The sequence below is a fragment of the Oncorhynchus kisutch genome, linkage group LG30 (genome assembly GCF_002021735.2).
Source record: "Oncorhynchus kisutch isolate 150728-3 linkage group LG30, Okis_V2, whole genome shotgun sequence".
Taxonomy (NCBI): Eukaryota; Metazoa; Chordata; class Actinopteri; order Salmoniformes; family Salmonidae; genus Oncorhynchus; species Oncorhynchus kisutch.
This window is the reverse complement of record NC_034203.2, coordinates 15699373-15719372: the sequence shown is the minus strand read 5'-3', so window position 1 is coordinate 15719372 and position 20000 is coordinate 15699373. Positions and strand designations below refer to the sequence as shown.

The 20000-nt window shown below is 44.2% G+C and overlaps 1 protein-coding gene across 2 annotated transcripts in view; it reads right to left on the bottom strand.

The window, feature by feature from the left end:
• The window catches only part of LOC109875434 (ephrin type-B receptor 1), a 316435-nt gene that overhangs the window by 98263 nt on the left and 198172 nt on the right, over positions 1-20000 (bottom strand). For both annotated transcript variants that reach the window (XM_031810207.1, XM_031810205.1), the window contains exon 4: positions 3027-3182. In XM_031810207.1, the coding sequence (XP_031666067.1) occupies positions 3027-3182 (156 nt within the window). The remainder of the gene's footprint in view (positions 1-3026; positions 3183-20000) is intronic.

Below are 20000 nucleotides of genomic sequence, written 5' to 3'. Positions count from 1 at the left end.
TCAGCCTTAAGGTGGAAATGGCTACTCTTTGGGAGTGTTCAGATATTCAAAGCCGAAAGCTATAGTGTTCTACAGGGAACGCGCATAGAGTCAAGTTGGAGAGTGGTGCTATTCTTGAGGGAGCACTGAAAAACCTGGAGAGCTACGGTGAACTTGAGGAATGTTCAGAGCCTCAAGGCAGACAAGGATGCCACACTTGGGGAGCGTTCAAAGTCTCAAGGTGCAAATGGGTTCTATTCTTGAGGGGGAATTCAAAGCAACGACATGGAGAGGGCTGCCTCACTTGGAACGGGCATTCAAGACTTGAAAGAGGAGCGGCATGTTGATGTTGCACTAGGGGAGCATTCAAGGTCTCAAGGCGAAGGGAAACGCAGCAGAGCAGATGGCTTGACATACATATGCAGTTGAAGTCAGAAGTTTACATACACTTAGGTTAAAGTCATTAAAACTCGTTTTTCAACCACTCCACAAATTTCTTGTTAACAAACTATAGTTTTGGCAAGTCGGTTAGGACATCTACTTTGTGCATGACACAAGTAATTTTTACAACAATTGTTTACAGAAAGATTATTTCACTTATAATTCACTGTATCACAATTCCAGTGGGTCAGAAGTTTAGATACACTAAGTTGACTGTGCCTTTAAACAGCTTGAAAAATTCCAGAAAAGTATGTAATGGCTTTAGAAGCTTCTGATAGGCTAATTGACATCATTTGAGTCAATTGGAGGTGTATCTGTGGATGTATTTCAAGGCCTACCTTCTACCTCAGTGCCTCTTTGCTTGACATCATGGGAACATCAAAAGAAATCTGCCAAGACCTCAGAAAAAAAATTGTAGACCTCCACAAGTCTGGTTCCTCCTTGGGAGAAATTTCCAAACGCCTGAATGTACCACATTCATCTGTACAAACAACAGTACGCAAGTATAAACACCATGGGACGACGCAGCCATCATACTGCTCAAGAAAGAAGCTTTCTGTCTCCTAGAGATGAACGTACTTTGGTGCGAAAAGTGCAAATCAATCCCAGAACAACAGCAAAGCACCTTGTGACGATGCTGGAGGAAACAGCATATCCACAGTAAAATGAGTCCTATATCGACATAACCTGAAAGGCCGCTCAGCAAGGAAGACGCCGCTGCTTCAAAACCGCCATATAAAAGCCTGACTATGGTTTGTAACTGCACATGGGGACAAAGATCATACTTTTTGGAGAAATGTCCTCTGGTCTGATGAAACAAAAATAGAACTGTTTGGCGATAATTACCATCGTTTTGTTTGGAGGAAAAAGGGGGATGCTTGCAAGCCGAAGAACACCATCCCAACCGTGAAGCACAGGGGTGGCAGCATCATGTCGCGGGGGTGCTGCAGGAGGAACTGATGCACTTCACAAAATAGATGGCATCAAGCAGAAGGAAAATTACGTGGATATATTGAAGCAACATCTCAAGACATCAATCAGGAAGCTATATGGGTCTTCCAAATGGACAATGACCCCAAGCATACTTCCAAAGTTGTGGCAAAATGGCTTAAGGACAACAAAGTCAATGCATTTGAAGTGGCCATCACAAAGCCCTGACCTCAATCCTATAGACATTTGTGGGCATAACTGAAAAATCGTGTGCGAGCAAGGAGGCCCACAAACCTGACTCGGTTACACCAGCTCTGTCAGGAGGAATGGGTTAAAATTCACCCAACTTATTGTGGGAAGCTTGTGGAAGGCTACCTGAAACGTTGGACCCATGTTAAACAATTGAAAGGCAATGCTACCAAATACTAATTGAGTGTATGTTAACTTCTGACCCACTGGGAATGTGATGAAAGAAATAAAAGCTTAAATAAATCATTCTCTCTACTATTATTCTGACATTTCCCATTCTTAAAATAAAGTGGTGATCCTAACTGACCTAAGAATTTTTACTAGGATTAAATGTCAGGAATTGTGAAAAACTGAGATTAAATGAATTTGGCTAAGGTGTATGTAAACTTCCGACTTCAACTGTAGCTACAGTATGCTTCCACAGACACAGACAGGTCTGGTAGCACCAGCCAGACCAGAGGAACAGAACTGGACACTACAACGTGTCTCTGAACCAATTAGCTAAGGCTCCATGAATTATCAAGATATAATTATAAAGTACATTCCCAGACTAATACTGTAGATCTAGTGCTGCTCCATAGTGAGGAGTATTTGAGAACCATGAATAAGATCCTCCATTAGGGCCAGTGTGTGTGTGTGTGTGTGCATAAACATCTCTCTCTCTGTGTGTGTGTGTGTGTGTGTGTGTGTGTGTGCATAAACATCTCTCTCTCTGTGTGTGTGTGTGTGTGTGTGTGTGTGTGTGTGTGTGTGTGTGTGTGTGTGTGTGTGTGTGTGTGTGTGTGTGTGTGTGTGTGTGTGTGTGTGTGTGTGTGTGCGTGCGTGCGGGGCTTCAGTGTTCTTCTCTGGCATAATTGTGTGTCAATGGGGACTTGTGATGAGCTTAGCGTATTGTTTTCATGTGTTAAGGTAAGTATGAGGGCATGAACAGGCTTATTGGCTACCCGGTGTACTGTATGTGAGGAGGCTAGTTGGTGTGTCTGCTGTGTCTATCAGGATAATGAGGACTGTGGTCTACACTAGGGGAGATGGATTCATGTACTGCACACTGCAGTACTGAAGTCGTAAACCGTGTCTAACAGAGTTAGAGTAGGAACAGTACCATAAAGACACTCACTGGTGCAGGTCATGTCTAGCTGTACAGAGTTAGAGTAGGAACAGTACCATAAAGATATTCACTGGTGCAGGTCATGTCTAGCTGTACAGAGTTAGAGTAGGAACAGTACCATAAAGATACTCACTGGTGCAGGTCATGTCTAGCTGTACAGAGTTAGAGTAGGAACAGTACCATAAAGATACTCACTGGTGCAGGTCATGTCTAGCTGTACAGAGTTAGAGTAGGAACAGTACCATAAAGATACTCACTGGTGCAGGTCATGTCTAGCTGTACAGAGTTAGAGTAGGAACAGTACCATAAAGATACTCACTGGTGCAGGGCATGTCAGGCTGGTCCATGTCACCGCGGTAGTAACCATTGCGGCAGATGCAGATAGTGGCGGCCTCAGTTGCAGAGCGGCTGTTGGAGGGGCACTGCAGACACAGGCCTGGACCCTGGGTTGACTTGAATGTCCCTGGGGGGCAGGCTACAGGGGGAGAGAAGGACAAAACAACATTAGTTATTAAGATAATGCAAAGTATTTAGGCCTAGGGAAAAACGTGTACACAGTACACTGCCTTGCATCCTGGCTTGACTTGAGGCACTGGCGTACAGAGTGGGAGAGGGGACAAAATACATCAAAAGTCACATTAGATAATGCCAAAGCTAAATAGCAATTTTCTGTTTATCATTGTACGCACGATAGAAGAGCACAATATGTCTCTCTCTCTCTCTCTTTCTCGTGCTTTCTCCCTCTCTTAAATCTCTGTCTTTCCCTTTCTTTCTCTCTCACACTGCCCTCCCTCCCTCCTTCCTTCTAACCATCCCTTCAACCAAATCTCTCTTCCCATCCCTCTGTCTTACTTTGTTATAAGTGACTACATCCAGCCCCATTGATTTCCACAGTGATAAGTCCCCCTCCTTCAGCAACAGCAGTAGCAGATTCATTCCCACTATGTTCTCTAATGTAAACGGAAGGCCGGGGAACGAGGGGAAAAGAGGAAGGACAAAGATGATTGTGCCTGATATGACTGCGTGCCTAAGCTCAGGCAATAACCTACGTCCATTTCGCAATCCTGCAGGAATAAAATGATGGGGGAAAAAAGAGGGGTCCCTCTCCTCCAAAGAGAGGGATTTTACAGGCTATAATAACTGTGATGAATGCCTAATATTTTAGCTAGCTTCCTCATAGGGTTTAAGAGGGGCTACAACCCGGGAATAACTGGGCCTATAAATGTAACAGGACAAGCCGTCTCCATCTGTGGTTATGTCCTGGAGTGAAACCGTGTAATGGCTTGGCTGTGGGTGGGAAATGTGGGGTGCGCTTTTGCGACTCGCCCAATGACAGCACATTCCACCCTTCTGATACGACCCTTTCTTCACCGTATAAAGTAGGAGTGAGGATTGGTCTTCAATGTACAAATATAACACTGAGGTCAAGTTTGATGGGAATGGGGGAACAACAGACAGGTAGGTAGATGCCCAATTTTTAACTAGGAGTTTTTAATGTGAAGAAAAAAAAAAGAGTCTGGACCCCACAAGCTAAAACCTGGGCCCGCATTCATGTCACATTGCAGGAAAAGGACCAACTTCAAGCCTTACCACTACAGTAGTATGCGAAACACTGCAGAGGGACAAATAGAGAGTTACTCCCTACTGTAATGAGTGGGGAGCATTCGCTCCACAGCCTCTCAGAATGAACAATCGGGAAAGAATGTAGAGCGGCGGTACGGCACGGCTGAAACCTTTGGACCTTTATATCAACAGCCTTTTAAGATTTCATTAAATATTTTATGCTTCATTAATATAAGAACAGAGAAGAAGGGTTTTGAGGCGAGCGTCTGGTTTATGGCGCCGTTAAATAGGCAGGTTTCACTTTTTTTACGAGTCCTCCCTCCTGTTCAACTGGCAACTCTAATGGGCTGTTAGACTAGGGATATGAGTGAGTGAGTGAGTGAGTGAGTGAGTGAGTGAGTGAGTGAGAGAAAACCGTCAGTGGTTCTATACCCAAGACAGTGAGATATAGCCCAGCTCCAACAGTGTTCCTTACAAACACAGAGGAGGCTAACACACTGACCTGATGACACATCACAACAGCCACCAAGCCCCGTACCACCAACTAGTATAAAAAACCACACAGGCTGCCCACATCGACCACAAACGCCCAGTAAAACATTAGAAACACCCGATAAAGAAAGTAGCGAGCTGTGAAAGATAGGAACAACCACGACCAACATATGCTCCTAAAAATGGGTACTACTAGCAGTTCGGTTCCCCCTGGCGAAATGTCTAATCTCAAGGGTATTTTCCTGGTCAAATAAAGGTTCTATAAAGAATAGTGCTGTGTAGGCTATGTGGAGGTGTAGGGAAGAGTGTAACCATTCAATAAAATGCATTATGCTGCATTGGCTTCCACACTGAGAGGTTCAATCTGGTGAATGTACTATAAACAGGAGTGTGGAAACTCGTAACAATTAGACAAGCCATATGGGGAATTTTAAATCCCAGCTGGGCCATCCCTTTATAAACCAATAACCCTTTAAACAACAAAACACTTGGTTAACACACAGATCCACAGCCATTACTAGGAGGGAAAGGAGGAAAAATGATATGTCGCTCGTCATCTTTTCACATGTCTATTAAAGTGGCCATGAGAGTCATAGAGTGGACACGTGAATGGACACCACACACTCAATAAACTAATTTCTCCGACCACCACGAAAGGGCCCACAAAAGTCCCATGTGTGTTTAATGAGGTGTTAACCGTGTGTGTAAGTGTGAGTGGCCTCGGCCTGTATTGACAGACAGAAGCCTAGGGCCAGATAAACAGAAAGACGAGAGCAGAGGAGGAGAGTAGAGAAAGAGGCGAGCAAGACTGGAGGCTGTGTGCAGAATTAGCTCTTCAGGTCAAAAACGCTGTGGTTGTGCCCGCAGGCAAACATGCATATACATACAGTACAGACTCAAACACGTAAACACATACTCAGATCCTCACACAAATGCGTACATACACACAGACACACACACACAAACAGATCATCATACCCACACACACACAAACACACACAGACAGCACAGACCCCGTTAAATCAATTCTACTTCCACATTTTACGCCAATTGTCTAGCGTCTGTTCAACAGGACGTGGGTTAATTTCATTCTCCTCCTGGTCTACCTGCCAAGATGATGGGGTCAGCACACACGCACAAACATACAGACTCACACGCAGATAGACACGAACATACACACACTCACACACAGACAGACACATATACACACACACACACACACACGCATGAAAGACAAAGACCGCCTCTGTCTGTGTCACTCTGCTCTGCATCCGAGCTGTGCCTTTTTCTAATCGACCTTGCATATTATGTGCATGAAGCTACCGCATTAAACCCATTAATTAACTACTAGCTGCTCTGCTGCACAGGGCTGTCAGAGAGAGAGAGAGAGAGACAGAGAGAGAGACAGAGAGAGAGACAGAGAGAGAGACAGAGAGAGAGAGAGAGAGAGAGAATCAACTATTAAAGACTACCAGAACCCACTGGATTCTCCAATTACCTTGAATGAGCTACAGGACCAAATAAAAACCCTCTAACCCAAAAAGGCCTGTGGTGTTGACGGTATCCTTAATGAAATGATAAAATATACAGACCACAAAATCCAATTGGCTATACTAAAACTCTTTAACAACATCCTTAGCTCTGGCATCTTCACCAATATTTGGAACCAAGGACTGATCACCTCAATCCACAAAAGTGGAGACAAATTTGACCCCAATAACTACCGTGGGATCTGCATCAACAGTAACCTTGGGAAAATCTTCTGCATTATCATTAACAGCAGACTCATACATTTCCTCAATGAAAACAATGTACTGAGCAAATGCCAATTAGATTTTTTACCAAATCACCGTACAGTAGACCATGCATTCACTCTGCACACCCTAATTGACAACCAAACAAACCAAAACAAAGGCAAAGTCTTCTCATGCTTTGTTGATTTCAATTGAGCCTCCGACTCAATTGTGTCTGCTATTCAAATCGATGGAAAGTGGTGTTGGGGGTAAATTATACGACATTATAAAATCCATGTACACAAACAACAAGTGTTAAAATTGGCAAAAAACACACATTTCTTCACACAGGGCAGTGGGGTGAAACAGGGATGCAGCTTAAGCCCCACCCTCTTCAACATATATATCAACAAATTGACACGGGCACTAGAAAAGTCTGCAGCACCAGGCCTCACCGTACTAGAATCTGAAGTAAAATGTCTACTGTTTGTTGATGATCTGGTGCTTCTGTCACCAACCAAGGGGGGCCTACAGCAGCCCCTAGATCTTCTGCACAGATTCTGTCAGACCTGGGCCCTGACAGTAAATCTCAGTAAGACCAAAATAATGGTGTTCCAAAAAAGGTCCAGTCGCCAGGACCACAAATACAAATTCCATCTAGACACCGTTGCCCTAGAGCACACAAAAAACTATACATACCTTGGCCTAAACATCAGCGCCACAGGTAACTTCCACAAAGCTGTGAACGATCTGAGAGACAAGGCAAGAAGGGCATTCTATGCCATCAAAAGGAACATACAATTCAACATACCAATTAGGATCTGGCTAAAAATACTTGAATCAGTCATAGAGTCCATTGCCCTTTATGGTTGTGAGGTCTGGGGTCCGGTCACCAACCAAGACTTCACAAAATGGGACAAACACCAAATTGAGACTCTGCATGCAGAATTCTGCAAAACTATCCCCTGTGTACAACGTAGAACACCAAATAATGCATGCAGAGCAGAATTAGACCGATACCCGCTAATTATCAAAATCCAGAAAATAGCCGCTAAATTCTACAACCACCTAAAAGGAAACGATTCCCAAACCTTCCATAACAAAGCCATTCCCTATAGAGAACTGAACCTGGAGAAGAGTCCCCTAAGCAAGCTGGTCCTTGCAAAAACCTCAGAGATCTAAACCTCACAGAGGAGGTTGGTTGGGTCGAACTCATAGCGATTGGTACACGGCCGACACTCTTCACTGATTTATGAATATTTGGTTTGGAGGATGCCAGGTGTTCTCTCCCCTCAGAAGGAGAACCAACAGTACAGTCAGTGCCAGGATAAAGGAGTAGAGGAGAGACGCTCGCAGAGTGTGCGGGTTTTCGGGAACACATAGAGATAAAGTATTAGATCAAACAGTAATTAGTCTCCCCTCAGAGAGGGGGGTAACCTAGCACTGAACTGAAAACACAATATTATCCTGTTTCATGTGGTCTCTGTTGGGGCCCCTGTCTTTCACAACACATCTGTCTTATTTTGTCTCCCCTCTTCCATCCGTACCCATTCTCTCGCTTTCCGTCTGCATGCTTCTCCTCTCACTTTTCTCTTTCTTACTTCGTCTTCTCTCTTTCATCTCCCCTTGAGCCACGTGTACTTATCAAAGACATCATCTTGGTCTGCCGCTGTCCCTCTCTTTCCCCTCGCCATCTCTCTCTTTACAGCCTTCACCTCTCTCTCTCTCTTGCTCTCTCGCTCTCCCCCCTCTATCTCTCTCTGACAGGCCGTTTGGTGTGAAAGCAGAGGGTTGACATAGTCCGCTGTGGTTCGCTGACCACTGATGACTATCGGACCGCCCTGGCCTAATGTCACAGTCGGCGTGGTGACCAAAGCAGACGAGAGCTCATCTTGTCTTATACTGCCTCACTCACCGGCAGAAACACCCCACACCCAGTTCCACCATAATCTCTCTGTGTCCACACCACAGAACCACAACTGAAATGAATCATTTTTTTTATTTTTATCATAACACGTGGCTTGACTGAGAACCTGTCCCCATCTAAGCGATTTAATGAAAGAGTAGCTCAGGCCCAAAGATAACCTGGCATTAGAAGACAGCGTGACAGGATCCAACCGTAAACCAAGCCAATATACAGTAATAGTAGACACTTCCATTGAGTCAAAGGTCTGTGGTAGGAGAAGACTGTAAAGAAAAAGATCTATGGCCAAGATATTACCACGGACGACACAAATACAGAGGCTAGGGGAGCACAGAGAGTGTAAGTTCTGTGGGCTTAGAGAATACATAACCTATTCTATACGATAAACTGCAAACTCCAGGCCGTACATCATAGACAGATCCACATTGGCAACGTGTCACGGAGGGCGTATGTGCTTAGAATGTATAGCCCATCGCAATAAAATGTATATGGCCCATAAGCTTCCAAATGTAATTAGAAACTTGGGCTTCATAGTGCGGGTGTGGAATGACTTTGTTTCAGGTTGTCATGACCGCGTTACCAGGTGTGTGTGCGATAAAAGAAAATGGTATCCCATGAACACCTTTGGCAAAGGATTATATGGATTATATGGTCAATCTGATGTGTGTTAAAATGGGTTTTCTAACTGTGTTTAATAAAATGGGTGAGTCCTCTGGTGTCTCCCTAAGGTGTGTCACAGGGTTCATATCATATCATATTGACCTATTTGAAGCAGATGTATCTGGGGGACTATATGGGGTGACTGACATTGACAATGCAAAACCGAGATTGAATTATAAAAATAAGTGCTGTAATATGGTAATGGTAGGGCCTGGAGTTGTTCCTCACCAGTCCTAGTTAAAAACAACTCCTGGCCCAATAGGCAAGAGCCATCACTTCTCTCTGGAGGCCAGTGGACATAAACATATTGACATTCAGAGAAGGTTAGAGGGAGAGAGGTCACCTTTAATTACCCTTATGAATAACTCTTACCACCCGAAACACACCCTTAACCTTTAACCCCGCACCTATCTATCACATGGGATGGAGCTCAGTCTGTGGAACCATTCCCCCCCCCCTCCCCCCCACACACACACACACACACACACACAAGACCCTCTTCTCTGTAGCTAAGTTGAGGTAGTTAGATGAATATGTTTGCCAGAAACGATGACAAGTTGTGGCGGAAACTACAAAATACAGAAAAGTAAAGTCAATCATGAGTTCATTTGTATTCACTCTCTTCCTCTTCATCTTTGTTCATTTGCAAGTCAGTAAGGCATGTAATGAGCTTCTTCTTTTTCAAAACCAGGTGTTCATTGGCAGAAGAATTACACAAAGAGAACTGTAAAAAAGGACAATGCCATTGTTCAAAGCAGAAAGTGCCTTTGAGAGAGAATATTTTCATCCCCAGCACAACAGAATTCCCTCTCAAGAGACTGAAAAGACTTGGCATGGGTCCTCATATCCTCAAAATGTTCTGCACCATCGACAGCATCCTGACTGGTTGCATCACCGCCTGGTGTGGCAACTGCTCAGACTCCGACCGCAAGCACTACAGTGGGTAGTGTGTACGGCTCAGTACATCACTGGGGCCAAGCTTCCTGCCATCCAGGACCTCTATACCAGGCGGTGTCAGAGAAATTCCCAAAGAATTGCCATGGACTCCAGCCACCCTAGTCATACACTGTTCTTTCTGTTACCGCACGGCAAGTGGTACCGGAGCGCAAAGTCCAGGTCCAAAAGGCTTCTTAACAGCTTCTAATCAAATGGCTACCCAGATTATTTGCCACCACCCCACATTTTTACGCTGCTGCTACTCTTTGTTTATTACCCATTGCGTAGTTACTTTATCTCTACCTACATGTACATATTACCTCAATTACCTCGACTAACCGGTGCCCCCGCACATTGACTCTGTACCGGTACCCCCTGTATACAGCCTTGCTATTGTTATTTAATTGTTGCTCCTTAATTATTTGTTATATTTCTGTTTGTTTTTTCTTCTTAAAACTGCGTTGTTGGTTAGGGGCTTGTAAGTAAGCATTTCCCTGTAAGGTCTACCTACACCTGTTGTATTCGGCGCATGTGACAAATAAAATTGTATTTGACTCGCTTTGAAATCCTCAGAGTCCGAGAAACGATTTAGATGGGGATTGAGAGTCCAAAGTGCACGGGGATGACATCACTTGGCAGTGCACTATCGTTGTGATGACAGGACCCCGCGGGCCACAGCTGCTGGATCAGGGGGAGGACAAAGGGCCCTTGGTAGGGGTGTGTCTCCTGAACCTCTGCACCCCTCTGTCAGCAGGATGGAGAGAATTTAGGGAGGAATAAAATAATGGAGGGCTGAAGGGTTGAGACGTGGGGCGTTTTCTGAATGAATAAAGGGAGGACTGAAAGACTCTGGTCTGAAGCACTACTAGTCTGCTCTCCTAAGCTCTCCGCTGAGGCGTTGAATAGTCCCTACCCTGAAAGCCCACTGGTCTGGTCATTAATCATGTCTATTCTGTCTTTCATCGGCCAGTGCTGTATATTCTCTACTCTGTACTAAACACACAACGTCTCCACAACATCTCCACAACACGCGAAAACAGTCCCTATCCCACAAGCTCGAACTCAACATACCAGAAGCCCAATAACGATCCTCTTCACAAACTATACACCTGGCCATTATCAGTTCCCTGCGTCAAACCCACTGCAGTCCAATCTGGGAAAGAGAGATGCTGAGAGAAACAATGAGAGAGTTGGAGAGGGACAGTCTTCTATACTGCTCCAGACGGCCTCTCTCTGCGTGTCATGTCATGTCTGGCTGTATTCAATAGAGGGCACCCCAGCAGCTACAGGACAACATCTCCAGCTGTATTGACTCATAAGAACTTTGCTGTGTGAACTCTGTTGCTCGTTAGTGTGCACTATAACATGGCAGAACAAGCCTGGGTAATCAACAACGCTAACAGATAGTCAATAAGGATTTTCCTTTTCATTTACAGATACATTAGGGCATAAGAGAAGAGAGGAGTTATATGTGAGTAGGTGCATGTTCGCTGACACACAGGATGACAAAGCCCACGCCCCTACGGGCAGGCTGTCACCATGGCAACGCCACAGCCGGTGTTTCTCTGTCCAGTACCGGCGGTTAAGCTCCTCTTTGAACGGCCGGCCAATGACAGACGTGCCGACTACGGGGAAATATGCCCTACCAGCAGGGAGAAAAGGGAGTGTGTGTGTGTGCAAGCGTGAACGTATGCACGTGCCCGCGTGTGTGTGTGTTTGAGTGTGTTCTGCTCGTTCATTCGTGCATGCTTTTGTGAGTGCGCGTGACCACACGTCTGTGTGTTTACACAACATCAAGGGACCCATATCAGCTTTTAACTCCCACTCCCCCTTATAACCAGAGAGCCATGGCACTTGGCACAGTCGTATCACGATTGGCACACACGACCAGGTCTATTTTATTTCCAGGAAGATGGTGCTTGGCCAGAGCAAAGTGGACCGTAACAGCATTGGTATTCATCGGTATTCATTTGTATTCCAGCAGTGTCCGATGCCACTTCAGCCCTGGCAAAGAGGTAGAGAAGCAGATAACCCTCCCTACACAGTAATCAGACCCAAACTACAGTACGAACGGATGCTCCTTTTAGTTCTGGTGTTTACTGCCAGAAGTAGAGAAGAGGAGAAGGGAGAGGAGAGAGGAGGAGAGGAGAGGAGAGAGGAGGAGAGGGGAGGAGAGGAGAGGAGAGGGGAGGAGAGGAGAGGGGAGGAGAGGAGAGGAGGAGAGGGGAGGAGAGGAGGAGAGAGGAGAGGGGAGGAGAGGAGAGAGGAGGAGAGGGAGGGGAGGAGAGGAGAGAGGAGGAGAGGGGAGGAGAGGAGAGGAGGGGAGGGGAGAGAGGAGGGAGAGGAGGAGGAGAGGAGAGGAGAGGAGAGGAGAGGAGAGGAGAGGAGAGGAGAGGAGAGGAGAGGAGAGGAGAGGAGAGGAGAGGAGAGGAGAGGAGAGGAGAGGAGAGGAGAGGAGAGGAGAGGAGAGGAGAGGAGAGGAGAGGAGAGGAGAGGAGAGGAGAGGAGAGGAGAGGAGAGGAGAGGAGAGGGGAGGGGAGGGGAGGGAGGGGAGAGGAGGAGACGGGAGAGGAGAGGAGAGGAGAGGGGAGAAAAGGCAGTCATACAGTATACTGAAACTCTAAACCTCCTATCCATCTGCACTCACAGATGGCCAAGATCAATAGAAAGCAGATATCATCCCCACATACCCATTCCAAAAGCATTTTTAACTTCTGCCTCAGTTTCACAGTACAGCCCTAACACTCTCCACCAACATTGCCTGTGTAAGTGATTTGTTGAATATATCTAACCAAACCTGGGTTTAAATACTATTTGAAATTATTTCAAATACAAATACCAGGATTATTTGAGCTTGCTTGGTGCGATGGAACCAATAGAATAGTTGAAAAACTACAAACACCTCCCCCTGCCTGCAGGAAGACTAAAGCAAATGTTATAGATTTCAGATAAAATTTCATACAGGTCTGTATCAACCAGTGGATCTTGCGACGGGTATACAGAGATTACCAGTTTACAGAGGAGTAATGGTAAAGAACATCTAGCCGCTCGAGAGCACCCTTGCCTGCCGATCTATAAATTACGTCTTCGTAATTGCTACTGTAGAAAGGCATGACAACTATAAAAAGTTAGAAAGACTGTAGAAAGACTGTAAGATGATATTATAAAACTAACAGCAATAGGCAGCAATAGACCCTGTCAATTACCCATAATAACTTTAGATTTCATCGTGTGAGGGGAGTAAAGTATACGATAAATAGCTTTTCCCTTCTTCTTCCAGAGGCCATTAGGCCCTTACTCTTCTTCCCCTTCATCTGTCTCTGCGCTTGTCTCTTTAAAAAAAAGGCTTCAGCTCATTAACTTCATGGGTAGATCAATTAATCGTTAGCAGTTAGACAAAGCTGCCTACTCGTGCCCTTTTTCCTCTACCGCCTCACCGAGCTTCTCTTGAACAATGATGTCTATGACGTTTACCACGCTCCCGCCCTTTCCCCCACTGCTGATCGTTCTAATAAAGAGAATCAATTTAATGAATAAATCAGTAGCTAAGGGTCTCTCGCGCTTTATAATGCTTCATGACTGCATGGAAAGTGCTTATAACATGTTTATGGGGTACAATGACACTTAAGAGCCTAGTAAGAGAAGCTCCTGTAGCTGTGAAAATACCTGTCACTTCGAGCACTGTAAGCAAACATGTCATTCCGCCAACGGCAAGATAGAGACGCAAAGAACAACAAATGAAACGCGGGGGTAAGTGCCGTGAAAACCCCACTCTTCACGTAATTAGAGTTGTTTGGCGCCTGTACGATCAAAGGAAACATTTTGCTTTTGAAATTCTTTGATTAAACAAAGCACAAAGACTTTTCATGTTGTATAACGCCGTAAACAGAAGTAGTTTACTGAATACAGGCCAGTGGTAGGGTGGTGTCCTTATTGGTTAGACAAGAAGCTCGACAGATCAATAGTAATGCACACCCGAAATGTAGCACATGAGATAAACAAAAAGATAGCTCTAGAGCAAGTCGTAAATCGCTTTTCCTCAATGTGATATTCGGTAATCATTCCAATGTAAGACATTGTAATGCATGCATCATAATGAATTATACCTGGGTGCTTTAAGTAAAATTCCTTCAAACATGGACTGTATTTCTGACGAAAATCCACTCGTTGAACTAAACATTGAACTATGACTAAGCTTAATAAATAAAAAATCAGTGAGCAGCAAAATAGCACATGGACATTATACTCTCTTCTCAAAGTCGAGCGTCATGGGCCACTCGGGAGGAGGTGACACGTCTCCTACCCATAATCCACCATCACATGTCAGAAGGCTTTCTGGGCTCTGGGATATTTTCACACTCGACAGAGAGGCTGTCAGCCAGATGTGAGGAGGGAGTGTGTGGGGGAAAGAAAAAAGGAGCAGAGGTCTGTTTATCATTTCTAAAAAATTATATGTCTCTGAGGCCATAGTAGACACAACCCCCAGTATCAGAAAGCTGCCACTCTCAACTTGAGATATCACTGTATTGTCACACTTCTATCTTTAGCAGCACCTTAGAGTGAGTCACCCATGACCTCACCTGCCTTCACAACAGAAACATGAAATGATTGATGACGTCAATGATGATATCATTTATGATGGCGTCTAGCTTTCATAGCATGACTCAGCTAAGATGTCATGGCCTTCTTCAAGGAGCCTCATCATATGTCTGAGTAGCGCTCCTGGTAGAGACACAGATCTAGGATTAGCTTTCCCTAGCCAAATCCTAACCACAACCAATAGGGTCAAAACCCTCAAACCTACCTTAGACCAATTGAGTGGAGAGGAACCATTAGACAAGCCCACACAGCAGGCGGATAAATGTATCCGACACACACACACACACACACACACACACAGGAAGACCTCGCGTGTCACTTTCGGTCAGGGTATGAAGGGTTGAGGTATCACCTGAGGCATCACCCTGCTACACCCACATTACCCACTACAGCACTCCATCTCCCAGACAGAGACAGACAGAGACAGACAGAGATTGACATAAAGAGAGAGACGTAGAGAGAGACAGCTAGTGAGACTGAATGAGAGACAGAGAGAGAGATTGTGAGAGAGAGGCAGAGACAGGGAGAGAGAGAGAAAGAAGAGGGGATAAATAGGGGAGAGAGGGGTAAAGAGGGAGGGTGGAAGGTGGAGGGAGGTGAGGAGAGAGAGAGGGGGAGAAGCACTGAGCAAAAGAGAGAGAGAGAGATAAAAAAAAAGAGAAAAACCAACAAGCTCAGAGATGATCTCTCCTCTTTGCATCCTCTGCAGCAGCAGTGTCCCAGTCGTTGCTCATTGAATGCTAAGTGACAGCTATGTTACTATTTCCAATTCCAAGCCTGTCACACGGCAATGGGGGAATCTAACACGTAGAATAATAAATGCTGTCGCAGATGAATCTGCATCCGTCCTGTTTAAATTGAACAGGCACTCCTAGGTCTGTGGCGGTCATGACATTTTGTCAGCCGGTGATTGTCAAGCAAATAACTGCCGGTCTCACGGTAATTGACCGTTAATTAACATAAACACATTTCGCATCTCCTGGCTTCCACGCATAACCTACAAGTCACGGATGTGGACATCTCAATAAATCTATTTAATATAGTCTACACCATCACAATAAATCCATTACTTATTTTAGACAGTTCTAAATAAACATGATGTGAAGAAAATGTAGTCTATTTCAGAAGAACAGAATAGCATACACTGAGTTGTCCTTATGTTAGGTCCTGATCTGGCTATGCCAAATGGCTGTGGGCGACACTAGTTCATTTAACAGCCATGATTTGCTTAGAATTCCGTGGAATTATTTTATAGTGGGAAGAATACAATTCAACATAACTGAATTAAATAGAAAGGATATTTTCTCCCAAACGATTTCCAAGGGACTGTGCACAGGTCATAGGTCCTGTAACGGCGTTCTTCGTTTGTTGAGAGAGAGTCGGACCGAAATGCAGCGTGGTGGTTAATCATGATCTTTAATAAAGAAAACGGCGATACATGAAATAACTAAATAAATACGAAAACAACAAACGGAACGTGAAACCTAATACAGCCTATCTGGTGAACACTACACAGAGACAGGAACAATCACCCACGAAAGACAAAGCGAAACTCAGGCTACCTAAATACGGTTCCCAATCAGAGGCAAAGAGAAGCACCTGACTCTGATCGAGAACCGCCTCAGGCAGCCAAGCCTACACTCGACACACCCCTAATCAACCACAATCCCAATGCCTACAAAAAAAAACAATACGACAACACAATAACCCATGTCACACCCTGGCCTGAACAAATAATTAAAGAAAACACAAAATACTAAGACCAAGGCGTGACAGGTCCTCCTACAGTATATATTTAATTTAGAGTTATTTATGTAACTTTAGTTGTGATACAAACTTTAGACTATATGTTTAGATTTGTATATATTTTATACATACAGGATGTGACTCTAAGCATCGTTCTGTTTTTTTTTTGCACAGGCTGCACACACTTCATCAGTCTCTCAAGTACTTGATAATATTCTCACTAATATATTTCTATAATTACTTTAAATCAAAATGTGTACCAGTATATGGTAAATTATTTTTTAAATATATGTGTACTAAAACTTAAAAGACTCCAGTATGCAAGTATCCATTTCAATAGAACATCACTGAAACAACTCCCCTGAGTGTACCAGAGCGCAGAATAACTGATGAATTTATGAACGCTCAACACCCGTTGAATATGGCCGGTGTCAGTAAACGTCGGCAAAAAAACGCAATTGAATTGTTGCCAGGAGCACAGTTACCGTCACCAATGCTCTGGATAACATGAAAACAGCCTAAGCAGCTCTGCTCGGGGTGAGTAAAATGGTCCAAGTTTGGGTGGGGGCTAAAGCTTAAGATGTTTCTTATGGCATTGCACACAGTCAATGTGAACCAGAGTCACTTGACAAAACAACAATGGGCCAAGTAAGCTGTACATGTGCAGTTTCTTGCCTTACTACACACGCTGGGCATCATTCAAGTGATGGTATATCATTCACAAGTGATAATATTGTCACTCATTAGAGTATTCATAATTGAATCTTGTCTTTACATATACTAAATAATATATGTGTGAAATTAGTTTTGATTTAGAATGGGCCAATATCATGCAGCTGTCAGAACAGGGGCAGGGGAAACATATATCATCTATGCTCTCAAATAGCGAATGGAGGACGCTTTTCCCTTGGTTCATTTTCATGCCAGTCAGGTATAAATTCAATTTACTTCAGAAAAAGCTTCCCCTAGCCTTATGGATGCGCCGCCTATGCTTGCTACTCCTGTTGTAAAACGAAGCAATGTGCTAAATATTAGGTCAGTTGAGAAAAAAATATAGTAGGCCTAGCCTGTAGAAAGCTGATGGGATTCTCCTCTTTTTATTAGAGGCCATCAAAACTCAGGTTTCTCACACAATTGTATAGCCTATAGAAGATTTGCGCAACATGAGCTCATGGGCTCTCATGAAGTGTTTCATTTGATTTTCGATACATTTGCAATGATGTCAGAGTGATTAGTGGGACAATAGAGTGCTGCCTACCAGACCATTAGCGACTGGCCGTTAGCAAGTTTGGTAGGCTACTAATGATCAGCCGCACCAGAGAGCAGTTTTGGAGAAGCCTAGTTACCGTGACTAAATTGTCACGTGGAATATGATTGCGGTCATTACTCATTACCGCCGGTGTGGCGGTAATAGAGTCACCATAACAGCCCCAGGCAGTCCTGGTCTACTTACTCTCTGTCTGCTTAGGGATGGATGGCTGTGCATATTACAACGGCGCTGTTCCGAGGAATCAAAAGAGACTGTTTCGGGTTGGAGACCTCGCCTGTTTACTTGTTTGAGGAAGTTAGAGGAAAAGGCATGGCAGGCATTTTATCGTGTTTGTGTGTGTGTGTGTGTGTGTGTGTGTGTGTGTGTGTGTGTGTGTGTGTGTGTGTGTGTGTGTGTGTGTGTGTGTGTGAGAGAGAGACAGATACACAAAGATAGAGAGAGAGACATACAAAGAGAGAGCGAGATAGACATATATACAAAGACAGAGAGAGAGAAAGAGAGAGAGAGAGAGACACACCAGCCCCTGTGACATTGTACACTTTGTTGAAAGACATAGAGAGTTGGGCCAGGAGAGGATTAAAACTGGGCAACACAACAGAGCCAAAACAGACAACAAAATAAAGGAAATACCAGTCAAATATATAAATTCCAAACAAGGCTCAATGGCCTGTGTGTACATTACCAGGTGGACAGGTCAGAAGTTATTCACATGGGACTTGATTCTCCTAGGGGTGAAGATGCCAAAACAGACTAACACTATCTGTGTCTTAGGGAAAATATGTTTTGATAGGGCCGGGCACAGTAGCAACGCTCATACAAATTGGTAAAAGGTTTAAAAACATTTATAATAAATGCAACAGTTGAACAATGTATTAGGATACTCCAAACTGTTTGAATATTTGAATGAATCAGGTATTGATTGAATAATAGTACATAAAACATTTTACTGACACGGACAAATAACACATTGAGGTTCAGGGATTTTTGTGGGAGTTCAGATATTCCATTCATTGTAAAATGTCACCGTTTTTTCTGATAACGCAGTCATACAGTATATATATATATATCTATTTTTAATGGTATCAGGTATTTATTTGATATATTGTGTTAAAATAAAGAAATGTGTAGGTACCAAATATGCATAAATACAATGGGTGTATTTGCATTTATGAATACTTTAACACAAAGGGGTGTAATAGGGCTGCATCCACAAAAACCTCCTCTGTCTCGGCCTGCACTGTCTAGGCTGCCTCATTAATGACTGTTGTTGTCACCTTCTGTTGCATAACTCAGCATGCGTGTCAATAGCAAGATACCCTCAGATAACAAATCAACACTTCTCGGCTCTAGATTACACCTATCTATACATACTTTACATTGTTTGCGAGATCAGGTATAATATCGTTATAATCTGTGTACATTTTCGGGAAGATGCTTTCATTTCAGCACAACTCATTGGCAAACATCCCACTGGGCACGCTGGTCGAATCCACGTCATTTCAATGAAATTGCCTTGAACCAACATGGAATAGAAGTTGAATTGACGTCTGTGCCCAATGGGATTTCAACTATAGCAAAGGATGACTTTTTTCGAACGCCCATCAAAATAAAGTTCTCTTTCTTCCCTTTCTTGACGTAAGTGTCGAGATGATGTGCTCAATCCCAGACGGAGCTTTAGCACTCTTGTAGATGCTACGGAAAGACAATGTATTCCATTGAGTCATTTCAGCCATTACTGAGAGGTGTTTGACAGGCCATTATAAAAACATTTCCGCGGTCGTAACATTAACGGGGGGGGGGGGGGGGGGGGGACAAGGCAGAGGCAAGAGTGTGAAAGAGTCGCAGGCATAAAAGGAAATCAATCAATCCATGGAGATTTCAGTGACAAGTGGATTCTGCACCCCTTAAACACAGGAAATAGACGGCAGAAGAAAAGACAGATCCTCAGGTGGGCAGGACACGCGCGTTGCTAAATGAATGGTGAATGTGTACTTGCGCGTGAGTTGTTATGTTAGTGTGTTTGTATGTGTTCAAAGTTAAAGAATGTATAAGTATGTTTGCATAAGAATATACACTACGTGACCAGAAGTATGTGGACACCCGCTGGTTGAGCACCTCATTCCAAAATCATAGGCATTAAAATGGAGTTGGTCCCCTCCTTTACTGCTATAACAGCCTCCACTCTTCTGGGAAGGCTTTCCACTAGATGCTGGAACATTGCTGGGGGGACTTGCTTCCATTCAGCCACAAGAGCATTAGTGAGGTCGGGCACTGATGTTGGGAGATTAGGCCTGGCTCGCTGTTGGCGTTCCAATTCATCCCAAAGGTGTTTGATGGGGTTGAGGTCAGGGCTCTGTGCAGGCCAGTCAA